The sequence below is a fragment of the Aquarana catesbeiana genome, linkage group LG01 (genome assembly GCF_042186555.1).
Source record: "Aquarana catesbeiana isolate 2022-GZ linkage group LG01, ASM4218655v1, whole genome shotgun sequence".
In the NCBI taxonomy this organism is placed as follows: Eukaryota; Metazoa; Chordata; class Amphibia; order Anura; family Ranidae; genus Aquarana; species Aquarana catesbeiana.
In genome coordinates this window covers 402,407,821-402,434,508 of record NC_133324.1, presented here as the reverse complement: position 1 = coordinate 402,434,508, position 26,688 = coordinate 402,407,821, and the positions used below count along the sequence as shown (strand labels likewise).

At 40.9% G+C, this 26,688-nt stretch overlaps 1 protein-coding gene across 1 annotated transcript; it reads right to left on the bottom strand.

The window, feature by feature from the left end:
* Positions 1–563: 563 nt before the first annotated feature.
* Positions 564–26,688, bottom strand: KCNV2 (potassium voltage-gated channel modifier subfamily V member 2). Its single transcript, XM_073634919.1, has 2 exons — positions 25,131–26,688; positions 564–1,991 (listed from the first exon to the last, which is right to left on the bottom strand). Exons 1-2 carry the CDS (start codon positions 26,529–26,531, stop codon positions 1,716–1,718), a joined length of 1,677 nt encoding a protein of 558 aa, XP_073491020.1. The 5' UTR covers positions 26,532–26,688; the 3' UTR covers positions 564–1,715.

The following is a 26,688-nucleotide window of genomic DNA, read 5'->3' as shown; positions in this document are numbered from 1 at the left end:
CAAAAATCGCTGTAAAAACGCACCAAGCGCCACTCTAAAAAATAGTTCTGAAGTGTCTTTTGGGTGATTGCTGTGTATAGGGCAGCCCATTCAGGTGGATTGGATGTCCTATGTGTGATGAGTGAAAATGCTCCAAAAGGCCCCCCTCTCTAAAAAAAAAAAAAAAAAAAAAAAAAAAAAAGATGCATGTGGGAATGCGAGTTAACACTATGCAGAGTTGTGAATGGGGCTTGACAGCTGAGTGTTTCTGTCCACTCCCTCCTATGTACTTGTATAAAGATGGCCATACACTATGCAATCTGATTGTGTATTTAGTGAGAAGAGTGATCGCTGATTGCATTTCATTTAAAAAAACGTGCACCTGGGAATGGGTGGGAGGGTGAATGATGCAGGGTGTGTGCTAATGAGATCAGCTGGTCAACTCCTTCCTGTGTCATGACCTAAAGTCTGATCAGGAAGAAGACATTACTAATCGAAACGTCTGGAAACGTGGATTAGGACAAGAAAAATAGGTGACTGTAGATTTAATGGAAAGCTTTGATATTTTTGCAAAAAAAGTACATGAATGCTATATTGGTGCATAGGGAAGCTGGAATTTAGAAAGAAGAAAACAGTGTAAAAAGGTGAACTTACTCTTTCAGTTGACTTTCTGCTAAACTCTATTAATTTGCTTCAAGGTGCTTTTGCATACCCATTGACTTGTAAGGAAGAAAAAGCCATTCTGACAGAGACACTAAGCCAGATCTAAAGCCTAAATTGTAAGTTCATGTGAACCCTTGCTACACATTGTGCAACAGTAGCCAACTTATTATGAGAGATCATGTTTTGTGCTGCATTTTATACTGCATATAATTATATTTTTTTGTTAGTAAGGACTAAATCAAAGGCTGTCAAGAACCCTTAAAGTGGAACATTGGTCAGAAAATTCAGTCCTGATAGATCGCAACTAAAATAAGTGCCTATACTTTTTAAAATCTAGTATTGCACTACCTCAGCCTGCTCTGCACATGCTCAGTTGCTGTCGAATCTCAGCGCTGTGTTTAAAATGGGAGCCACTAGAGGCCGATCAGCTGACAGTTTTAAAATTTACTGTTTGAAGGGGTAAGAAAGCAACAGAAATGACAGACTGTGTGGAGGGAACAATTATTAGGGAGGGAGAAAAGAAAATCATAAGAGGTGACAGGACAAATTCTGCTGCCAAGGAGACACAAAACAGTTAAATTTACAAGGATAGTGTCGTATCTTATCTGCCTGATATTCTATCCTTTCTCCCTGAGACTGAGCACTGTAAAGCTTCTGTCAGACTTCCTTTTAAATTGAGCCAAGACACACAAAGGATGTACATATTTTAATTGCAGCAAGTGATGTATAGTTTTTGAGACCAAAGAGAGGGGGAGAGTTCTCAGTGAGGAAGTGACTACTCTTCAACAAAATGGAAGCCTTCAGCAAGAAGACACAAGAGCAATGCTGTGGAGGCAATTTACAGCACACACTAATTTTAGTTGCACAATTATTAATGTGGAATGTATGTCCTTTTGTTAAAAAACATTAATTGTTATCAAACTGTTTTGGATAAAGTTCCGCTTTAATGCAGAGGATAGGGTAGATTTGCAAATATTCTACTTTTCCTAAAAGTTTAACTTTTTCTATGATGTTACCTTTAAATACGCAATTTTTCAGTGTAAGAGATGCAGATTAATCCTTTGTAGATCACTTTAGTGGTGTCCTGGCAGATGCCGTGTTGGCACAGGACAGCACTCCGATATCCTCTTCATAGCTCGACCAGTAAAATTAACTTTTCCTCTTTTCTTTCGAATTGTAGTATATTCATAGGATTTTAGTTTGCTATAGTAATCTGAAAACTTGTTATAAAGAATGGAAATGGGCATTCCATTGAGAATGATCCCAAAAGCAATGCAAAGGAAAGCAAACAGACGGCCAAGATGAGTTTCTGGGTAAGTGTCTCCATATCCTACCGTAGAGATGCTGACCTGGAAACAAATAATAACAGTGTTCATGTGGTCACTTTCTTTATAGCACCCGTTTCCTTTTTTAGTACTTATTATAGGGTAAACCATCCTCTGCACATCCCAGATATCATTTACATTATTTATAAAGAAAGCCTAAAAGTGCACTAATTACTTTTTTATTTTTATTTTTTTAATAAAATTTGATATGCTGATTGTACTGGAACATTATCTATCTGGTGAAGTATTTAGCCAAAAAATGCCGCAGAATGGTTCCAAATTCCAGGAGTTAAAATGTGCAAAAATCTATACATTTCTATAGTTCTTAGAGGAAAACACCACAAATCCTGTACTTTTTTCCATCTCCTTAGAGACAACTCCAGCAATAGAGGTCAAAACAAAGTCAATATGGCTCTTCCCCATCTAGCTTGTAACCTCTACTGCATCCTGTGCAGTCTCACACTTACCAGAACTGTCTGACCACCACTCAAAAGGTCAAAACTCACTTCATGTTTAAACTCTGACAAGTTGGGGAGAAAAAGTGGAAACGGGGTCCCTTTGTGTAGTTAATTTAAATTTAAAAGTATATTAAATGTATAAACACCGTTTACATATGTGGGTGTGACATATGTATGGGTTCGCTTCTGCGTGCGAACACGGGCAACATGGAGCGCTTTAAAAATTGTTTTTATTATTATTTATTTATACTTTATTACTTTATTTTTACACTGTCCTTTTACATTTTTTGATCACTTTTACTGCTGTCACAAGAAATGTAAACATCTCTTCTGACAACAATAAAACATGACAGGTGTTTATGGAGAGATGTGGGGTCAATAAGACCCCACATCTCTCCTCTACAAAGGAAAGTATTAAATAATAAAAAAAAAAATTAATTGCTTCAAAAAAAAGGGCTTGTTTACATCCAGCGTAAACTGGAAAGTGACATCATAAGGTCGCTACGATTCTCCCAGGCCATAGAGATGAGCAGAGGCCATCTTTCCTCTGCTCATCTCTGTGGCCAGCCACCACAAGCGCCAGATCAGTTCTCGGGTCAACCAGTTAAGCTCGAGAACTACTGGAAAGTGGCGAGAGGGGGGAGTCAACCCCTCCCGACACTTCTAAAAGCGATTCAGCGGCTAATGAGCTGCTCGGATTACTTTTAGCAGAAAGAGCAGAGACTGAGGAAAATTTTAATACTGGGGTTATGGCATCCAGCTGCAGCCATAACCCTGGTATTAAGCGTCAAAATAATGATGTATTTTCCCAGTTAGGTGGTCAGCAAGTAGTCAAATCCCCTTACATTTAAACCAATTCTTTTCCATCTTCCAATTACTAAATCTTTATATGAAGTACCATCCTATAATAGTGCTACAGGTTATATATAGATGTCTTTATACTTTCCTTTTATTCATTGCTTCATTGCTTGTTAGTGTACCAAGTTTTCACGTCCCAAATGTCCATTCAGACTGACTGACTTTGATTGACAGCAGCGGGAGCCAATCCCGCCACGCTGCTGTCTTAGCCAATGAGGAGGGGAGTCCCGGGCAGCTGAGACACTTCTGCAACACTGCTGGATAAAGATGGGCTCGGGTAAGTATTAGTGGGGCTGAGGGGCTGCACACAGAAGGTTTTTTTTTATCTTAATGCTTAGAATGCATTAAGATAAAAAAAACTTCTGCCTTTACAATCTCTTTAAGCCCTCCAGGGTCATAGTTATAGATCTTTGCAGAGTGTACAAGGACACTGAGATTTTTCTTTTTCTTAAAATGTTTTCTTAACCCTTCTCTCATTTTGAGTAGTTTCCACAAAATATTTTTTTTCACATGATCATTTTAATATATGTGCTATTACTAATAATGAACTGTCTAACCTTAATTCTTCCACTTTATGTTTTTGTTTCCTTCCTTTTTCTTCTCATTATTTTAGTTTTGCATGCTTTGAACAATGGAAAAAAAAAATATACCAATGTTTTTTTTTACGCTACCAAAACGTATTGACTACCCAGTCTCATTATAACCACATATTCTATCCCATTTCTTTATTTTCATTTTTCCCTAATAAATGCTGCTCTATCTCCCCCCAGCTTCCTTTCTAATTACTTCTATCTTTGTCTTTTGATATGCTTTTAACATAAATCTTTTTTTATTGGATTGTTTATTGTCGTCATCAACGATTGAGCAATTTCTTCTAACTCTCAATATCTGTCTCTTCGGTATACCCTGGTAATGTAAAGCATGAAAAACTGTAAAAAAAAAAAAATACAGAAAAGAGGAAGAAGATTAAAGTTAAGGTTAGACAGTTCATTACTTGTAATAGCATATGTGATTTAGATACTTGAATGTCCATGTGGCAAAATTTATGTGGGAAAAAAACTGCTTATAAATTAAAATAAAGGTCAAAACATATTAATATTTGGAAGAAAAAGAAAAATGATGATGTCCCTGTATGCTTTGCAAAGGTCTATCATTCTGATTCCAGGGTGCCAAAACTCTAGGGCATTGAAAAAAGGTGAGTCGAAAGTGGAAGGGGGCAAATTTAAAACAAAAAGTGTATCAAAGGTACAATATACAAATTTGGTGCACTACTAAGCAATGGTCTCAGTATACATTTAATGATTTATAGGTAATAAATGAGGTATAAAAGTATGTACAAAGGGTATAACAATCAGGTAGGTGTAGAAAAGGTTAATGAGTGCTATACAGTATATCTTGTCTAATAAGAGCAATACAAGTTAGAAGTAAACAGGGTAGTGTTTGTAAAACTATAGCCATACACAGTAATGCCCCGTACACACGGTCAGATTTTCAGACGGAAAATGTTCGATGGGAGCTTGTTGTCGGAAATTCCGACCGTGTGTAGGCTCCATCGGACATTTTCCATCGGAATTTCTGTCACACAAAATTTGAGATCTGGATCTCAAATTTTCCGACAACAAAATCCGTTGTCGTAAATTCCTATCGTGTGTACACAATTCCAACGCACAAAGTTTCACGCATGCTTGGAATCAAGCAGAGGAGCCGCACTTTCTATTGAACTTCATTTTTCTCGGCTCGTCATACATGTTGTACGTCACCGCGTTCTTGACGTTTGGAATTTCCGACAAGATTTGTGTGACCGTGTGTATGCAAGACAAGTTTGAGCCAACATCCGTCAGAAAAAAAATCCATGGATTTTGTTGTCGGAATGTCCAATCGTGTGTACGGGGCATTGGAAATTTAGTTTGATAATGTTTTCAAAAATTTATTTATTTTTGTAATGGCTAATGATGACGATTGCCATTTTTGTCTGTATTGCTGAAAAAAATCCAAGGATGGAAGGTCTGAATGACAAACAGGAAGTGAGAAGAAATCCCTGCAAATTAACCACTTCAATACTGGGCACTTTTACCTCCTTCCTGCCCAGGCCAATTTTTAGCTTTCAGCGCTGTCGCACTTTGAATGACAATTGCGCTGTCATGCAACCCTGTATCCAAACTAAATTTTTATCATTTTGTTCACACAACTAGAGCTTTATTTTGGAAGTATTTAATCACCACTGGGTTTTTTTATTTTTTGCTAAATCCAATAAAAAAAGACTGAAAATTCTGAAAACAAAATGTGTTTTTCTTATGCCGCGTACACACGAGCGGACTTTTTAACTGGACTGGTCCTACGGACCGAGTCCAGCGGACAATTCGACCGTGTGTGGGCTTCATCGGACCTGCAGCGCACTTTTTCGGTCAAAATTCTGATGAACTTTAGATTTGGAACATGTTTCAAATCTTTACGTCGGAACTCCGCCGGACCCAGTTCCTAGCGAAAAGTCCACTCGTCTGTATGCTAGTCCGACGGACCAAAACCGACGCTAGGGCAGCTATTGGCTACTAGCTATCAACTTCCTTATTTTAGTACGATCGTACGTCATCACGTACGAATCCGTCAGACTTTGTTGTGATCGTGTGTAGGCAAGTCCGTTCATTCGGAAAGTCCGTTGGAAGTCCGTCGAAAGTCCGTCGGACCAGTCCGGTCGAAAAGTCCGCTCGTGTGTACGTGGCATTAGTTTCTGTTATAAAATTTTGCAAATAAATAGTTGTTCTTCAGGAGATTTAGGCCAAAATGTATTCTGCTACATTTCTTTGGTGAAAATCACCAAAAGCAGTGTTTATTAGTCTGTAGGAAAGTTATAGAGTCCACAAACTATGGTATATACAGTGCCTTGAAAAAGTATTCACACCCCTTGAAATTTTCCACATTTTGTAATGTTACAACCAAAAACATAAATGTATTTTATTGGGATTTTATGTGATAGACCAACACAACGTGGCACAAAATTGTGAAATAAAAGGAAAATGATAAATGGATTTCAAATTTTCTTTACAAATAAATATCTGAAAAGTGTGGCGTGCATTGTATTCAGCCCCTTTTTACTCTGATACCCCTAACTTAAAACCAATGGAACCAATTGACTTCAGAAGTCACCTAATTAGTCCACCTGTGTGTAATTTAATCTCAGTATAAAAATACAGCTGTTCTGTGAAGCCTTCAAAGATTTGTTCGAGAACCTTAGTGAACAAACAGCATCATAAAAGCCAAGGAACACACCAGACAGGTCAGGGATAAAGTTGTTCAGAAGTTTAAAGCAGGGTTAGGTTATAAAAGAATATCACAAGCTTTGAACATCTCACGGAGCACTGTTCATTCCATCATCTTAAAATGGAAAGAGTTATGCCTCAGGGTCATCCTTGATTTATTTTTTTTTCTGTGTGTTAGGGGCCCGCTCGGTGCCTATTACGGTGCCGGGGGGGCGAGCCCCTATTCCTCATGATCCTAAGGGTTGATCTCTGACAAACCAGACATTACACATTCTCACTGATCGTTATGATTTACTATAACAGTATACCTAGTTAGTAGTGGATACCAGTACTTATAATTAAGTGCAGCGCTAAAATATAAACGTGGGTAAATATTAATGTAAATACACTTGTGAATAAGTGAAATATAATAACAAACCAAATAAAACAAACAATGTGATTGGTTAAATAAAATGTAATAGTCTATAGTGAAATGTGAGACAGCAAAGGTCCACAGTCCTTGATATATAAGGTAAGTAGAGGTCTTCTCCAAGAGTGGGGTACCATGAACCCTGGGGGGGGTGGGTAGACACTCAAATGGCCCCTCAATCCAAATACGCTAAAAGTGATCACAGACTGATAAAAATGGCAGCCTACGCGTTTTGACTACACAGTCTTCAACAAGGGCATGCCCTTGTTGAAGACTGTGTAGTCAAAACGCGTAGGCATCTCCAGCTTCCCACATTGCCATTTTTATCTGTCTGTGATCACTTTTAGCCTATTTGGATTTTATCCAATAAAACCATATTTTTTGACCTACACCATGTGGAGTGCCTCTTTTTCTTCCTCCATGGCTCTATTCCGGATTGTTCCTGTCTAACCATCCCACTGTGAAACTGAAGGGTGTGCGTGACAGTGGTTTGACTCCTGTTTAAGACGGCTACTTTTCACTGGCGATCGGGACTCACAGGACATCATTCATTTGGACATCTCGGGAGACCATCCCCTATGCTCTATTAATGCACTGCTATACGGCACGTGATCGGTTAAATAAAATGTAATAGTCTATAGTGAAATGTGAGACAGCAAAGGTCCACAGTCCATGATATATAAGGTAAGTAGAGGTCTTCTCCAAGAGTAGGGTACCATAAACCCTGGGGGGGTGGGTAGACACTCAAATGGCAAGGCGACCACAGATGTTAAAGCATGTAAATCTTCAAATGTAAAAGAGTTAGGTACCCTTACCAGATCCGTAGGACGCACGTGCCGTATAGCAGTGCATTAATAGAGCATAGGGGATGGTCTCCCGAGATGTCCAAATGAATGATGTCCTGTGAGTCCCGATCGCCAGTGAAGAGTAGCCGTCTTAAACAGGAGTCAATTCAATATTCCAGTCGCACACGTTCCCGGACAAACGGCATAGAGCATTAATGGGTGCTGTAACGATTACCAGTTGGGTTCTGGAAGCATCAAACAGAAGTACATCTTCGCCAGCACACCATGGATCAGAAAACAAGGTTGTCCAAAGAAGGTTTTTTAATCGAAAATGGTCACATCACAAGGGGGGTGCAACGTTTCGGGGCCGCGCAGGACCCCTTCGTCAGGCAAGTGATGGGGTGCACAGTGAAATACAACATATATATATAGTGGTCACCAATAATGAGAACAACAAGTGCAGAGTGAGAGAAATAGTCCCCTCCCCCTCCCATTGACGTCAATCTGACGTCAGAATCCCGCCAGGATCATTTAATAAACATAGTTCGTATAGATACTGCATAATCATAACCATACTGGTAAACATACAATGATATAATGCCAAGTGGCGTCAGTAACTGTCATGAATTGTGTGCGATCGGCAAAGATTGCCGATTCCGCCCGCTCGGGGTACACTGTTGCCTAGGACCCAGCGACTGTCAGTCAGCTGGAGGTCCAGGGAGCCAATAGCATGGCGCCGCGTGTGTAGCGCATGCGCCCGGCTCGCTGGCAACCACTGGATACGAAGGACGCCTGGCATTTCTTTTTCGCGGGGCCGCCGTCGTCACGGTAACCCGTGACGTGCGGCCGACGCCATATATGGTAACCAAGGGGAGGAGGGAGCGAACGGGGAGAGGAGAGAGGGGAAAGGAAAAGCGATAAAGCGGGGAAGAGCAAGTATAGGTGCTGAAAGAAAAAGTGTGTAGGTGAAGAGTAAAGGAAAGAGATGCCGTGACAAGAACAAAAGAATGAAATGTAAAATAGAACGGAATAAAGTGTATGAGAGTGACATGTCAGGGTGAAAGAAAAAAAACATACAAGGGGGGAGGAAAGAAAAAGGGGACCAAAAGGGGGAAAAAAAAGGGGGGAAAAGGGAGGGGAGAAAAGAGAGGAAGAAAAACAAAATAAAATCAAATAGATGGAATATAGTGAATAAAGCACAGTGTGCAAGGGAATATAAGACAAGTAACAGTGCGTAGGGCAAGGAACAATATTAACAATAAAGGAAAGGAAAAGAGAAGGAGAAAGGGAAGGAAAAAGGAAAGAGGGAAAGAAGGAAAGAAGGAAAAAAGCAGAAAGAAAAAGAAAAAAGAAGAGAGAAAAAAAAGGAAAAAAAGAAAAAAGGAAAAAAGGAGGAAAAAAAGGAAAAAAAGGGGGGGAAAAAAAGGGAAAAAAGGAAAAAAGAAAAAAGGGAACAGAGGCAAAAAAGGGGAAAAAAGAAAGAAAAAAGAAAAAAGAGAAAAAGAAAAAGAAAAAGAAAAAAGGAAGAAAAGGAAAAAAAGAAAAAAAGAAAAAAAAGAAAAAAGAAAGAAAGAAAAAAAAGGAAAGAAGGAAAATGGGGGGAAGAAAAGGGGAAAAGAAAGGGGAAAGGAGCAAAAAGGAGAAAAAAGGAAAAAAGAAAAGGAAAAGAAAAAAAGGAAAAAAGGGGGGAAAAAAGGGGGGGGGAAAGGGAAAAGAAGGATAAGGGAAATAAACAAAAGGAAGGGGGGGGGGGGGGAACTAAGAAGAAAGAGAGGAAGGGAAACCGAGGGGAAGGGGAAAAGAAGGGGGGGAGTGAGGGAAAGGTGAAATCAAAGAGGGGTGGGGGAGAAAGGAGGGAGAGAGGAGAAGAGGAAAGAGAAAGAAGGAATCTGGGGATATCAAGTGTGATTGCCAGCGGGAGCCCGAGGGCTAGAAATGCCCAATAAATGTAATTCAGCTGGATAATGCCCAATAAATGTAGTTGTGAATACGGTAACAGACTCATTGTCATAAATACAATAATATAAAAACAAAAAAGGTTAGAGTGCCCGCTGGATGATTATCACTGATAAATGCCAGATGTATAAAAGAAATGAGAAAGCAGAAAAAGATCCCCAAAGGGGGAAGTAGTACCAGGTATATATAAACATACAAGGTAAATAAACATCCGATGAATAATTGCTAGACTGATATCAAGATGATCAAAATTGCACATTTTACATCGTAATGATAACCATGTCCTGGATGGGAAAGAAAACATACATGTGAAACAATCATCTTTCATCAATAAAGCATGTAAATGACAAGTTAGTGTTGAGTCCCCCAGGGTGCACCGTGCCCAAGGTGTAAATCCAGTAGGCCTCACGGCGTAGAAGTAACAGATTTCGGTCCCCTCCTCTATGGGGAGGTTTGATGTGCTCAATCACCATCCCACGGAGCTCATGTGTTTGATGTTTAGCTGTTACAAAGTGTAATGCCACCGGTTTGTTGGGATCAGCCTGTTCACCCTTCTCAGTTTTGGCCAGGGCGACCCTGATGTCGCTTCTGTGTTTCTGGAATCTTTTCTTAAACGGGCCAACAGTCTTACCCACATACGATAATGCACAGGGGCATTTCAGCACATATACGCAAAAATCGGTATTGCAGTTATAGTATTCACGTATCGGGTAACGTTTACCCATACGTGGGTGTGTGAAATGTGTGCCGCAGATGAGTGAGTTGCACACATTGCAGTTGTAACATCTGTAGCAACCTGTTTTCAGCGAGATTTTGGGTAATGTCTTGATGTACTTATGTCTGGGATCAGCTTGTATGAGATGGTCACGCAGCGTTCTACCCCGTTTATATGCTATCATGGGCCTGGCCTTCGTAGTGGGTCCCAAGGATCTATCAGATAATAGAATATTACGGTTGTGTTCAATGGCGTGTTTGATCGTGCCAGACCCTTGATTGAACGTGTGTACGAACAATGGACCGGTGACAGGGTTAGGGGTTCTGATCCGTCTTTTCTGGGCTTTGTCCAGAGCTTGGTCAAGTACCATCGTGGGGTATCCACGCTCCAAGAATTTGTTATACATCATCTCGAGTTGCTGTTTTTTGTCCTCCTCATCGGAGCAAATGCGTAGTACCCTGGCAAATTGCGAGATGGGTAGATTTCTGCGTAGGTGTTCGGGATGTGCACTCTGAAAGTGGAGCAAGGTGTTTCTGTCTGTGGGTTTTGAGTATAAGGATGTTGTGATGGTGCCATGGTTGTTGGTGATGAGCACATCGAGGAATGGAATGCGTTCACAGGAGAATTCGGGATTGAATACAATTCCTGGAAAAATACTGTTCAAAAAGTCTACAAATGTGCTGAACTCATCACTACTTCCCGACCAAATAAGGAAAATATCGTCGATGTACCTCATCCATTTTATAACATGCTTGTGAAAGAGGGGGGATGGGTAGATATGTCGTTCTTCAAGGTAACCCACGAATAGATTGGCAAACGAGGGTGCTGCTGAGCTCCCCATGGCCGTGCCACGTATTTGTGTGAATGTCCTTCCCTCAAACTTAAAGTGGTTATTAGTAAGAATAAATTCAAGACACTCGAGGATATATCCACATGGTACCCCAGGGAGGTTATGTTTAGTACAGAAGTGTTCAACGGCCCGCAGGCCGGCAGAGTTTGGTATACAAGTGTATAGGGAAGATATATCCATCGTAGCAAATTTCCAATTGTCCTGAAAGGTATGGAAGGGTCTTAGCTTCTCGAGGAAATCACTTGTATCACGTGTATAGGCGGGTAAATCTTTGACAATGGGCTGCAAGTAGAAATCAATGACTTGAGCCAATGGTTGAGTGATGGCCCCCGTACCGGATACTATGGGTCGAAACTTCAATGGTGTGGTGCCTTTATGGATCTTAGGTAATCCATAGATGACAGGCATACGGGGGTGGGCATTATACAGAAAATTGGCCACTTCATCGGTCAGCCAACCGCCCGATCGCCCTATGTTGATTAGATGTGACAAGGTATTCTTGGCACTTTCAGATGGATCCCTGGTTGCCAGCGAGCCGGGCGCATGCGCTACACACGCGGCGCCATGCTATTGGCTCCCTGGACCTCCAGCTGACTGACAGTCGCTGGGTCCTAGGCAACAGTGTACCCCGAGCGGGCGGAATCGGCAATCTTTGCCGATCGCACACAATTCATGACAGTTACTGACGCCACTTGGCATTATATCATTGTATGTTTACCAGTATGGTTATGATTATGCAGTATCTATACGAACTATGTTTATTAAATGATCCTGGCGGGATTCTGACGTCAGATTGACGTCAATGGGAGGGGGAGGGGACTATTTCTCTCACTCTGCACTTGTTGTTCTCATTATTGGTGACCACTATATATATATGTTGTATTTCACTGTGCACCCCATCACTTGCCTGACGAAGGGGTCCTGCGCGGCCCCGAAACGTTGCACCCCCCTTGTGATGTGACCATTTTCGATTAAAAAACCTTCTTTGGACAACCTTGTTTTCTGATCCATGGTGTGCTGGCGAAGATGTACTTCTGTTAAACAGGAGTCAAACCACTGTCACGCACACCCTTCAGTTTCACAGTGGGCAGGTTAGACAGGAACAATCCGGAATAGAGCCATGGAGGAAGAAAAAGAGGCACTCCACATGGTGTAGGTCAAAAAATATGGTTTTATTGGATAAAATCCAAATAGGCTAAAAGTGATCACAGACAGATAAAAATGGCAATGTGGGAAGCTGGAGACGCCTACGCGTTTTGACTACACAGTCTTCAACAAGGGCATGCCCTTGTTGAAGACTGTGTAGTCAAAACGCATAGGCTGCCATTTTTATCTGTCTGTGATCACTTTTAGCGTATTTGGATTGAGGGGCCATTTGAGTGTCTACCCACCCCCCCCAGGGTTCATGGTACCCCACTCTTGGAGAAGACCTCTACTTACCTTATATATCAAGGACTGTGGACCTTTGCTGTCTCACATTTCGCTATAGACTATTACATTTTATTTAACCGATCACATTGTTTGTTTTATTTGGTTTGTTATTATATTTCACTTATTCACAAGTGTATTTACATTAATATTTACCCACGTTTATATTTTAGCGCTGCACTTAATTATTTATACTATGATTTGACTTGGTTTGTTTGTGTGCTAGCTGCTCCTGTCACATTTCATTCTGTTCTGTTTTGGGTTAGCGCAGCATTTTCCTTTATCTTTTGATACCAGTACTTAGGCTGCTCAGTTTTCCACTGAATGCCTCTCACGGGCCTTCTCCGGATCTTTCCAGGGGGCTGGGGAGAGGTCTAGCCGGATTCGTGCTTGAGCTAGAAATTATTGTTTCTTTTTTTTTTTAATAGTTTGTGTTTGATAATTTTCATTATATTTAGTGCTCATTATAATGCATTTTTGTTTTATGGTTTCAATAATGAGGTAAGCCGAATGGGTCCGGTGGACCACTGCACCCCCACAGCGTCGGCACTTGCTTGGAACCTTGGTCCCAACCAACCACCGACCCACTGGTGGGCCTCCAGACCCACGATTAGTTGCACTTATGCTTTGTTCAAAACATTCCTCCCGAGATCTCCTTGGATCTACTGTCCTTACATTTTCTTTCTCTCTTTTTCTACCCCCCTCTTCCCTCCCTACATCCTCCCTTTTCTGTATTCTCCCTGGGGTCCATGGGGGTTGCGTCCGGAGTCCTTGATATACCTTTACTTACCTCTCCACTATGACGTTACATTGGTTGTCATTAAATGTGCAAGGTATGAACTCGCCACAAAAAAGGGTAAAAATATTTAAGTACTTAAAAAAGCAACATATAGATGTAGCACGCTTACAGGAAACGCATTTTTCCTCTGCCTCTAATCCTAAATACTTTGATGCCCAATACCCACAGGTGTTCATGGCTAATGGCCCAACTAAGCAGAGGGGAGTTTTGATCGCCTTTCGTAAATCGGTCCCTTTTAACTGTACTAAACAGATAGCAGACGCCAATGGTAGATACCTCCTGCTCATAGGCACTATTTAGGACGCCAAAGTCACCATAATGACCTACTATGCTCCCAATTCTAACCCGGGACCCTTATTTACACATGTCTGCTCCCTGTTGACATCCCACCAAAAGGGGACCCTTCTATTATCAGTGGACTCAAATATGGCCCTGAACCCTGTAATGGACAAATACCCTTCAGAAAATGTGGTTGCTTCATCTGCAGCAAAAGCATTTTCCAATTCCCTACGATCTCATGATCTGGTGGACCTCTGGAGGGAATTACATCCACTGAGTAAAGACTATACATATTACTCCCACCCACACCATTCACATTCTAGAATAGACCTCATGATTATGCTTAAAAAACATCTCCCTTTAATTGAGTCAGTGTCTATTCTAGCGGCCCCCTGGACAGACCATGATCCTCTTCTATTGGTCTGCCGGTCCTTAATACATAATCCTTGACACTCCTCTTGGATTATGAACGATTCACTATTATCTTTACAAGACATTCGGGAAGACCTGTTAAAAGCTTCAGTAGAATATTTTCGCCTCAACTCCACCTCTGTTTCCTCCCCAGTATCTCTTTGGGGGGCCTATAAGGCTGTGCTCAGGGGTCATATAATCAAGATAGCATCAAAAGGTAAAAAGGACCGCCAAAGGTTGCAGACAACACTAGAATCCCGGCTGGAATCTACCTCCACAGCTTTTAAGCAATCCCCCACACCTGCAAACTGTAGACTCTTGGACCAGGCTCGCACAGAACTAGACTTATGCCTTACCGATCAGGCAGAACGCGCATTGCGCTGGTTTTGCCAGTATTGGTATATCAAAGAAAATAAACCAAATGCGATGCTGGCCAAGAGGTTACGGACTTTTAACTCCAAACTTACTCCTATTACTTTACGTACCCGACATAACATACTTACCAGCAACCTGGTCCGTATTCTAGGTGAATTTTGTCATAGACTCACCATCCTGTATTCGGCCCAAGACCCCACCAATGAGCAGGGTAGGGTAGACTTTTTGCAGCGTATTTCGCTGCCTACCATATCCACAGCACATATGGAACTTATGGACTGTGACATCCAGGAATCGGAAGTTAGACAATGTATAAAAGATTTAAAGGTAGGAAAGAGGCCAGGTCCGGATGGCTTTATGGCACTTTACTACAGAAAACTAGTAGATGTGTTAGCCTCTCCCTTGACTCTGTTAAAAATGGTCAGAATCTTTCGTCTGATCTTCTGACAGCTAATATAGTGATGTTGCCGAAGCCTGATCGTTACCACTCCTGTTCGGCTAACTTTCGACCTGTATCCCTAATTAATGTTGATATGAAAATCCTTACTAAAATTCTGGCTAATCGCATGAACTCTTTCCTCCCCGTTTAATTAAAAAAGACCAAGTAGGTTTTGTACCAGAAAGACAGGCAGGGGATGCTATTAGGAGAATCATTCAACTACAACATCTCGCCCACAACCGCTCCTTAGAAACCATGCTTTTGTCACTGGATGTGAATAAATCCTTTGACACTTTGTCCTGGCCGTACCTAATGACAGTACTTCGCCATTATGGCTTTGGTACTTCGTTTTTAAAGTGGCTAGCAGCCCTGTAAGATGCCCCTCAGGCTAAAATTAAATATTACGGATTTGAATCCCCTATTTTTCCTACCCGGAGGGGCACTCGACAGGGCTGCCCACTCTCACCTCTCTTGTTCGTTATAGCTATGGAACCATTGGCAGAGGCGATCCGTTCACATCCAGATATAAAAGGCATTGAAGTGGCAGGCTCTGTTCATAACATTTCCTTATTTGCAGATGACATCTTATTGACATTGACATCACCCAGAATCTCTCTGTCTAACTTATTCTCCCTTCTGAAGACCTTTAAGTCTCTTTTGGGTCTACAGGTTTACCCTACTAAATCCAAGGCAATGTCCGTAAATCTTTCCCCCCCCGGAACTGACCTCCCTAAAAATGAATTTCCCATTTCAATGGCCCCTCACTGCCCTACCTAGGAATACACCTCACTCCTAAATATGATGGATTATATCAGGCCAATTTCCCACCGCTGTTTAGAAAGCTCACAGATATACTATCCTCCTGGTCCCAGCTCCCGTTATCTTGGTTCGGAAGGATCTCTGTGGTCTGTATGACCTATCTCCCAAAACTATTATATTTCTTTTGAGTAATACCAGTCCCGATCACCTCCTACATATTACGAATTCACCAGCGTAAGCTTTTTAAATTTATCTGGAGTTCTACCTGACCCCGGATCAATAAACGGGTTTTGTACGCTAGGCGGATCAATGGGGTCTTTCAGTCCCTAATCTTCAGGCATACTATACAGCAGCGAACATAGCTCCATTATCTCGTCTTCATGACACGTATCAAATGCCGCTATGGGCCACTATCCATCTGGTTGAATCTCACCCTGTCTCTATCTCTTCTATACCCTGGTTCACCCCCAGAAAGCGCCCACACGGTTTGAACCATGTATGGCACACTCTCTCTGCTTATGGGACTCTGTTAAATATTCGGCAGGACTATTGTCCCCCCACCTACCACTGTTGCGTCTTACTCATTGCCCATTATTTCCCCCAGCTGTGAGAACCCTAAACAATTTTCATGGTGGACAGATAATGGGTTCACTGACATCCACTCTTTGTTCACCCCCATGAGAATAACCACATTTGAAGCTCTTAGATCTTCTCATGATATCCCCCTTAGGGAACACTATAGCTACCTTCAAATAAAACACTTCCTACAGCTACTTATAAAGGCCGGACCTACCCCATACACTCTGACCCCCTTTGAACGTATTTGCAGGGCTACACCCCATTCCCCGGGATTAATATCCTTAATCTACTCCTCAATCATCTCCTCCAGGAAACCCCCAGTGCAATTATATCATCTCCAATGGGAGAAGGAACTGGGTAAACAATTGGATCCAGAGGTCTGGCAGATCATGACAATATCCCTTACAAAGAGCTCTAGGAATGTTCTTATTCTGTAAAATGCATATAAGGTGTTCTATAGATGGTATTATACCCCACCCAGACTAGCTCACTTTATTCCTTCCTATTCTCCCCATTGTTAACGGGGGCGTTCACTGGAAGGTACAATGGCCCATATTTGGTGGACATGTCCTAAGGTATGCAGACTATGGGTCAGGGTTTATACTCTTCTATGCAATATGCTCCACTCTAACCTTAAAAGAGACCCCTATGAAGCCCTCCTATGCAAACCAATTCTTGAACTTAAACTCCTCCGCCCGGAACGCCAACTAGCTTCGCACCTTTTTAACCCAACTAAGTTGACCATTGCAAGGGCGTGGAAAACCCCTATACTCAGCTTCAAAGCAGTTAAAAACCGCATGAATGATATTATGATAAACAAGAAATTGGGGTCCTTCACCTCTGACACATAATACATTTCTCAGGGTCTGGCAACCATGGATATTATATAACCAACCATCCAGGTTCAAAAACCTATTTCTCTCAATCTAGGGGACTCTGGACGCATCCCCCCCTTCTGATGGACTCTTCCCTTTCTTCTTCCCTCCTTCTTTTCTCTCTCTCTCAAGTTCCTCCCTTACTCTCCGCAGTCTGCCTTCACTCTTCCTTTTTCTGTATATTCTTCTCTGAGACTCCTGGTTGCAAGGAGTTGGTTTAGTGACGAGGGTTGCAACGATACAAAATAATAACAAAAATAAATAAGTCTGTATAAAGGGATAAAACAAGAATGAAAATTATTCTTCCTTTTTTCACCAACACCACTATATTGTTGTTCTACGAATATATGCACTTCTTTATGTTGTGCACTGATGAATGCTGTGAAATGTATATTACATCCCTTTTGTTGGGATTCTCCCCTTTATCCTATGTCTGATGTAGGCATCACACTATTGCACTCTTCTGCTGTAATTATTTTTCTATCAATAAAACTTTGTAAAAGAAAACGGAAAGAGTATTGCATAACTGCAAACCTACCAAGACATAGCCGTCCACCTAAACTGACAGACTGGGCAAGGAGAGCATTAATCAGAGAAGCAGCCAGGACGCCCATGGTAACTCTGGAGGAGCTGCAGAGATCCACAGCTCAGGTGGGAAAATCTGTCCACAGGACAACTATTAGTTGAGCACTCCACAAATCTGGCCTTTATGGAAAAGGTGGCAAGAAGAAAGCCATTGTTGAAAGAAGGCCATAAGAAGTCATTCTTGCAGTTTGCAAGAAGCCATGTGGGGGACACAGCAAACATGTGGAAGGTGCTCTGGTCAGATAAGACCAAAATTTAACTTTTTGGCCTAAAGGCAAAATGCTATGTGTGGCGGAAAACTAACACTGCACATCACCCTGAACACACCATCCCCACTGTGAAACATGGTGGTGGCAGCATCATGTTGTGGGGATGTTTTTCTCCAGCAGGGACATGGAGCCAAATACAGGGCAATCTTAGAAGAAAACCAGTCAGAGTCTGCAAAAGACTTGAGACTGGGGCAGAGGTTCCCCTTCCAGCAGGACAACGACCCTAAACATATAAAACCAGAGCTACAATGGAATGGTTTAGATCAAAGCATATTCATGTGTTAGAATGGTCCAGTCAAAGTCCAGACCTAAATTCAATTGAGAATCTGTGGCAAGACTTGAAAATTGCTGATTATAGACACCCTCCATCCAATCTGACAGAGCTTGAGCTATTTTGCAAAGAAGAATGGGCAAAAATGTCACTCTCCTAGATGTGCAAAGCTGGTAGAGACATCCCCAAAAAGACTTACAGCTTTACTTGCAGTGGAAGGTGGTTCTACAAAGTATTGACTTAGGGGGTCTGAATACAAATGCATGCCACATTTTTCACATATTTATTTGTAAAACATTTTAAAAACCATTTATCCATTTATCATTTTACTTCCACTTCACAACTATGTGCCACTTTGTGTTGGTCTATCACATAAAATCCAGCAAAAATACGGTACATTTACGTTTTTGGTTGTAACATGACAAAATGTGGAAAATTTCAAGGAGTATGAATACTTTTTCAAGATACTGTATCAATCCTGATGTACTGACGTCCTATCTCAGTTCCTGAGGCCAAAAAATGTCAGGACAGTACAAATATCACCCAAATGACCCATTTTTGGAAAGTAGACAGTCCAAGGTATTTAGTAAGAGGCATGGCGAGTTTTTTTGACGCTGTAATTTTTTGTCATAACTTTTTGAAAAATCAAGAAATTAAAAAAACAAAGTAATTTTTTTTTTTTTAATATACTGTCACCAGTGCAGTACAGCATCATCATATAACTGGTGTGGCGGTAATCAGGGACAGTGACTGGTAACAGTATGAAATTAAAAAAAAAAAAATATATATATATATATATATATATATATATATATATATATATATATTACTGAATTAAGCTGATAAATTCAGTTTGTTTTGTTTTGGCCAAAGCTGATCACATGGTACAGATGAGCTGTGATTGGCTCTGTCTGTACCTAGTGATCACATTGACCAATCACAGCTAGCAACACCATTGAACACAATGGATGGCAATTCATTGTGATTGGTAACAGTGGTCACATGATATCAGCAGTGGTGATAGGGCCAGTCAGAAGGATGAAAGGCCCACCTGGCCATCAATTTGCTATAGGCTGGGCAGGAAGGTGTTAAAGGAATTCTTTCGGGACCCCCAGGCAACCATACCTAGTGTCCCCATTGGAAGATTTCCCCTCTATTACTTTTCTGGGGACAACCCAAAATGTGGGAATTTCTTTTAGTTTTACTTTTAATGATAATGGTAACGGGATAAATAAAGAAGGCAAATATCCCTAATGGGCAGACAGCAATAAAAACGAACAGGGGTTCTAATCCCTCTTCACTATATCCAAAACAAAAAAAAAAGTTTTGCCTTTAGTTATACTTTAATACAAATCAATATGCAATATACTTATGAATTTAAATAAACTTTGCTTTGCAAAATTCTTACAAAATTCATAAACAATATAAGAAACCTGTTTAATATATCTGGGAATCCATTTAAGTAGCAGGTCTTAAAATTTTTAAGGGCTTTCAAACAAAATTAGTTGACTCAATGATAGCACCAACAACTTTTCCAAATTTCATATGAATGTTAAAAAAAATCTAACCTTGTACTGCTAGCTTAAGCCTGCCATAGGCGGTTCAAATATTGGCCCGTTCAGCAGGAACCGGCCGAGACTCGAACCATGTATGGGCAGGCTGAATGTACCCTAGTCGATCAAGAGATACAACCAGCAAGACAGATTTTACATGCGATTATTGCTAGCGGCTGTTATAGCTGCTAGCAATAATCACTGTGTTCTCTCAGTGGGGGCAGATTCACACCCCTCCCCCCCCGGGGGGGAGAAAACAATGGCTTGGCGGGAGAGATTTCCCTGTCAACAGTGTCTGTGTTGATTGGGTAATCAAGGTGGTTGCATGAAAGGAACTGCTTCAACTATGGTCGGCTTTAGGCCCATGTCTGTATCTTTTTGTCTGTACTGTCTGTATGGTACACTTTCTATTATTGTAGGATGATGCTTTATTTCAAGACTGGGTAACTAGAAGGATGGAAGAAAACTAGTTTAATGTGTATAATATAAGAGCATTATCGGAAAGCCACCAGCAAACTCATGATAAAGTTATTAAGATGAAAAGTGTCAGGCTGCTATGCTGATATTGGTATGGTTTTCAATGTTTTCTATGCTTTTTGAATTTAATCCACTACTATAAGAATGGATCCTGTTTCCACTTTTATTCCTTGTTGTCATACGATATTCCTTGGTAGAATCAAAAGATAGTGTGGGGTTGGCCATAAAAAAGGTTCCTGTCCAGGCACCAGGATGTGACCTACTGGAGTAAAGGTCAAGCAAGTTATGGTCTGCTTAACCACTTTAGCCCCGGAAGAATTTACCCCCTTCCGGACCAGTGCGTTTTTTGCAATTCGACACTGCGTCGCTTTAACTGACAATTGCGCGGTTGTGCGACGTAGCTCCCAAACAAAATTGACGTCCTTTTTTTCCCTCAAATAGATCTTTCTTTTGGTGGTATTTGATCACCTCTGTGGTTTTTATTTTTTGCGCTATAAACAAAAAAATAGCGACAATTTTGAAAAAAACGCATTATTTTTTACTTTTTGCTATAATAAATATCCCCAAAAAATATTTAAAAAAAATTTTTTTCCTCAGTTTAGGCCGATACGTATTCTTCTACATATTTTTGCTACAAAAAAAATCGCAATAAGCATTTATTGATTGGTTTGCGCAAAAGTTATAGCGTTTACAAAATAGGGGATAGTTTTAAGGCATTTTTATTATTAATTTTTTTTTACTAGTAATGGCGTCGATCTGCGATTTTTATCGTGACTGCGACATTATGGCGGACACATCGGACATTTTTGACACATTTTTGGGACCATTGTGATTTATACAGCAATCAGTGCTATACAAATGCACTGATTCCTGTGTAAATGACACTGGCAGTGAAGAGGTTAACCACTAGGGGGCTAGGGAGGGCTTAAGTATGTCCTAGGGATGTGTTACTAACTGTGGGGGGGCGTGGCTACATGTGACATGTCACTGATCTCTGCTCCCAATCACAGGGAGCAGAGATCAGTGACACTGTCACTAGGCAGAACGGGGAGATGCTTGTTTACATTAGCATCTTTACATTTGTTCTTTCCGTGAGGCGATCACGGGTATCCCTGCGGCCATCGAGTCCGCGAGACCCGCAACCTGACTCACGGAGCTCCCGGCCGGCGCACGCGCCCCGCCGGCGACACGCACGCACACAATGCCACGATGGCAAATTCAAAGGGACGTACGGGTATAAGTTTACATACCCTGGTAGAATTTATGATTTCTTGGCCATTTTTAAGAGAATATGAATGATAACACAAAAACATTTCTTTCACTCACGGTTATGCCCTGTACACACGATAGGATTTTCCGATGGAAAATGTGTGATAGGACCTTGTTGTCGGAAATTCCGACCGTGTGTAGGCTCCATCACACATTTTTCATAAGAATTTCCGACACACAAAGTTTGAGAGCAGGCTATAAAATTTTCCGACAACAAAATCTGATCGGTTAAATTCCGATCGTGTGTACACAAATCCGACGCACAAAGTGCCACGCATGCTCAGAATAAATTAAGAGAGGAAAGCTATTGGCTACTGCCCGTTTATAGTCCTGACGTATGTTTTTTATGTCACCGCGTTCAGAACGATCGGATTTTCCAAAAACTTTGTGTGACCATGTGTATGCAAGACAAGTTTGAGCCAACATCCGTCGGAAAAAATCCATGGATTTTGTTGTCGGAATGTCCGATCAATGTCCGACCGTGTGTACAGGGCATTAGTGTTTGGCTGAAGCCATTTATTATCAATCAACTGTGTTTACACTTTTTAAATCATAATCACAACAGAAACTACCCAAATGACCCTGATCAAAAGTGTACATACCCCAGTTCTTAATACCGTGTATTGCCCCCTTTAACATCAATGACAGCTTGAAGTCTTTTGTGATATTTGTGGATGAGGCTCTTTATCTTCTCGGATAGTAAAGCTGCCCATTCCTCTTGGCAAAAAGCCTCCAGTTGCTGTAAATTCTTGGGCTGTCTTTCATGAACTGCACGTTTGAGATCTCCCCAGAGTGGCTCAATGATATTGAGGTCAGGAGACTGAGATGGCCACTCCAGAACCTTAACTTTATTCTGCAGTTGCCAATGACAGGTCAACTTGGCCTTGTGTTTTGGATCATTGTCATGTTGGAATGTCCAAGTACGTCCCATGCGCAGATTCCTGGCTGATGAATGCAAATGTTCCTCCAGTATTTTTTGATAACATACTGCATTCATCTTGCCATCAATTTTGACCAAATTTCCTGTGGCTTTGTAGCTCACAGATCCACAAAACATTAGCGATACACCTCTGTGTTTCACAGTAGGAATGGTGTACCTTTCATCATAGGCCTTGTTGACTCCTCTCCAAATGAAGCGTTTATGGTTGTGACCAAAAAGCTCAATTTTTGTCTCATCACTCCAAATGACTTTGTGCAAGAAGGTTTGAGGCTTGTCTCTGTGCTGTTTGGCATGTTGTAAGCGGGATACTTTGTGGCATTTGCCTAGTAATGGCTTTCTTCTGGCAACTTGACCATGCAGCCCATCTTTCTTCAAGTGCCTCCTTTTTGTGCATCTTGAAACCACATCACGTTTTCAGAGAGTCCTGTATTTCACCTGAACTTATTTGTGGGGTTTCCTTTGCATCCCAAACTATTTTCCTGGCAGTTGTGGCTAAAATCGTAGTTGTCTACCTGACCGTGGTTTGGTTTCAACAGAACCCCTCATTTTCTACTTTTTGATTAGAGTTTGAACACTGCTGATTGGAATTCTCAATTCCTTGGATATCTTTTTATATCCCTTTTTATTTTCTGTTTTTTACAGTTCAACTACCTTTTCCCCCAGATCCTTTGACAATTCTTTTGCTTTCCCCATGACTCAGAATCCAGAAACGCCAGTGCAGCACTGGATGAAAGATGCAAGGGTCTATCAGGAGTTCAGAAACCCCATGATATTATACAGACACACACACACCACACACACTAATTACAAGCAAACAGATCACAGGTGAGGATGGTTACCTTTAATAGCCATTCAAACCCCTTTGTGTCAACTTGTGTACATGTTAACAGGGCAAAATCACCAGGGTATGTAAACTTTTGATCAGGGTCATTTGGGTAGTTTCTGTTGTGATTATGATTTAAAAAGAGTAGACACATTTGATTTGATAATAAATGACTTCAGCCAAACACTAACCATGAGTTAAAGAAATGCTTTTGTGTTATCATTCATATTCTCTGAAAAATAGCCAAGAAATCATAAATTCTGCCAGGGTATGTAAACTTATGAGCACAACTGTATATATGTAATACATTCAATATAAAATCTGTAGTTCTTTTATAAGGCAGTGTGCTGTAAGCCCTAGTAACCAGTCTACTTGGGATTACAACAAAATGGATTCTGATTGGCTATGAGTCACTATATACACACTCGTATTAACTATGCTTTTTACATGATAGAACCTGTACACTCTGCTGAGTTTCGAATGGTACCGAAAGCTGAAGGTATGTGGGCTCTTGTAAAATCCAGTTCATTCATAACATTTAAATTAGGTTGTATGAAACATTGATTGGATTTGTTGGATCTTTTTTAAGTAGACCTTAGCAAATTTTAGGACATTGCTTAGGAGAGGATTGCTTTATGTACAGTGAACATAGAATTGTCTTTTGTGTGCTATGTCAAATCTCAGTGGTGCTACCTAACTGGGTACTGTTTTTTCTTTTGCATTTCCTGTTTGTAAAGGTAAATAAATTATATATGTGTGTGTGTATGTATGTATGTATATATATATATATATATATATATATATATATATATATATATATATATATATATATATGTGTGTGTGTGTATATAGATATATATACACTATATATGCTTTTTGGGGGGGGGGGGTTGCCATATCATTCTGTAAGATTGTCCCTCTAGTGCAGGGGTGTCAAACTGGCGGCCCTCCAGCTGTTGCAGAAGTCCCATCATGCCTCTGGCTGTGGGAGTCATGCTTGTAACTGTCAGCCTTGCAATGCCTCATGGGACATGTAGTTCCGCAACAGCTGGAGGGCCGCCAGTTTGACAACCCATGCTCTAGTGAGACTCAAGACTGCCTGAAACCTCCTCCACAATGTTAGTAATATGGCACTTTTATGCATATATATTAGATACTGCAAATATGATTTGTCACCACTCACTCCTGCTCTAACCCCTTACATCTAATTTACAGTACAGTGTATTCTTTCCCTTTTGTCACACTGATAGACATATGGCCAGCTCATAAAACTTTGAAATTTAAACTAGTTTTCTGTAACAGAAAATGGCAAGGGATATTTCTTCTTTGTGCAAATATCTTTACATACAATAAAATGACTTGTTATTTACACACAGTTCATTCCTCAGATGGGAAAATGTAGTAAATGTATGTATTTAATGCTATTCCACTGTTTTATTTTTTTTATTAAAATCCAACCCTAGTAGTAATGATCAAACTAGGGGAGATGCGAATTAAATAATGTTTGATTTGCTGGAGTATTAAGGCATAAATCCATCTGATCTGTAGAGAATTAAAGATATTATGAAGCTAGACAATCGTGATTCATTTATATTATTCACTAGTCAAGTGTGTGTGTGTGTGTGTGTGTGTGTGTGTGTGTATATATGTATGTATGTATGTATGTATGTATGTATGTGTGTGTGTGCCTTCAGACAGATCAGAAAATGTGCAGCTTCTTGTGAACACTAAAAGCAACACTTACTGCTGCCCACCACCAGGCATGAGGAATACTTGTGAAGTTTGTGCCAGAGACATCATGTTCAACCGTGTAGACCATAGCTGAAAAAGAAAAGATTCCCATGGCAATGAAGAGTAATAGACAGCCCACTTGTTGGTAACACTGTCGAAGAGTAAACCCAAAAGCTCTTAGTCCTGTAGAATGGCGTGCCAGCTTAAGGATTCGGAATATACGCATCAGTCTCATTATTCTAAGTACTTGTCCAACTTTGCCAACTCGTCCTACAGCCTCTATTTCATGCTCATGGCTGGACCTTTTACCACCTTCATCCTCATCAGAAAACTTTTCAAGAAGCAATTGTAAATAGAGTGGCAATATTGCAATGAGGTCCACAGCGTTTAGAACACTGCGCAAAAAATGCTGTATGTCTGGAGTTGAGATGAGACGTAGTATGTACTCTAAAGTAAAGAATGCAATACAGAGGGTCTCCACATGCTCCAGATAAGGTCTACCACTAGCAAGCCCAGCAGCATTTTTGTATTGCATATCTTCAACTGTGTTGAGTGTCATAGCCACAACCGATATGAGAACAAAGAAGCTGGATGCTACCGCCATGGCCTTGGCTGTGACTGAAGAGAAGGGTTTTTCCATTAAGTTCCAGATATGGCGTCTCAGCTGTCCATAAAGCATTCCTCTAAATAGTTCCTCATTCTCCTCAGTCTCCATTTCAGCTTTAAGTTCTCTTTGGATCTTTAACTGCTCACTGAGCTCATCTTGCCTCTCCTCAAATGATATCCGACAGCAACGAGGAGTATGTTTTACCCTTACACCCCAATAGTTGATTTCTTCCAGAAAACTGCGAGGGCACAACTCATTCCTTACCCATAACACCCCAGTACGATAGAAGTTATAGATATGATGGAATATAGCTGGGTCACGGTCAAAGAAATAGACATCCTCCACTGGGCTGTAATCATCACATAGATCTAGTTTACGTTGCTGATCAGTATATGTTGCCAATCGCCCTATCCGAGTTTTGGGATAACTAGCTGCTACCATGTAAGATATAAAGTAAGCTGTTCCACCCACATTGATATGTAGCAAGTTGCTGCGAGCATTTCCAAAAACAGAGGGAGAAAGTAAACGTATGTCTTGGTCATCATCATAGGATCCATGTTCATGGCTAGAAATGAACTGCTTTTTCCATCCATCCAGTCGTTTTTCTTCTCGTTCCGCCCATCTCAGTTCCTCTACATCATCATCTTCATCCTCAATGTAATAAACATAGTTGCTTTCAGAGTTCCACTGATAGCTGGTAGAACCTCTAGTCAGTCGAAATTTGTCCTCATTACCACGGGGTCTTCCAGATCCTTCTCTAAAAAATGACAAAGGAGGAGCCCTGGCCCTCTGCTTGTACTGCAGCATGTCTGGTTAGGGTTCAACCATCCTTGACATGAAAAGGAGATCAGTCATACCTGTATGCCAGGACCAATGGCTATCTCTCCAGGGATGTACATCATTTCTATCTTCCCTTGTATTTTATTTGCATGTAAGGAAACAATAGCAAAGCATTTTATGCTGT

Excerpts from the sequence above, each read along its gene's own strand:
- KCNV2 (XM_073634919.1), bottom strand. The coding sequence starts at position 26,531 with ATGCTGCAGTACAAGCAGAGGGCCAGGGCTCCTCCTTTGTCATTTTTT. Across the intron at positions 1,992-25,130 it reads ATGCCTGGTGGTGGGCAGCA|GTCAGCATCTCTACGGTAGG; the intron begins GTAAGTGTTGCT and ends ATTTGTTTCCAG.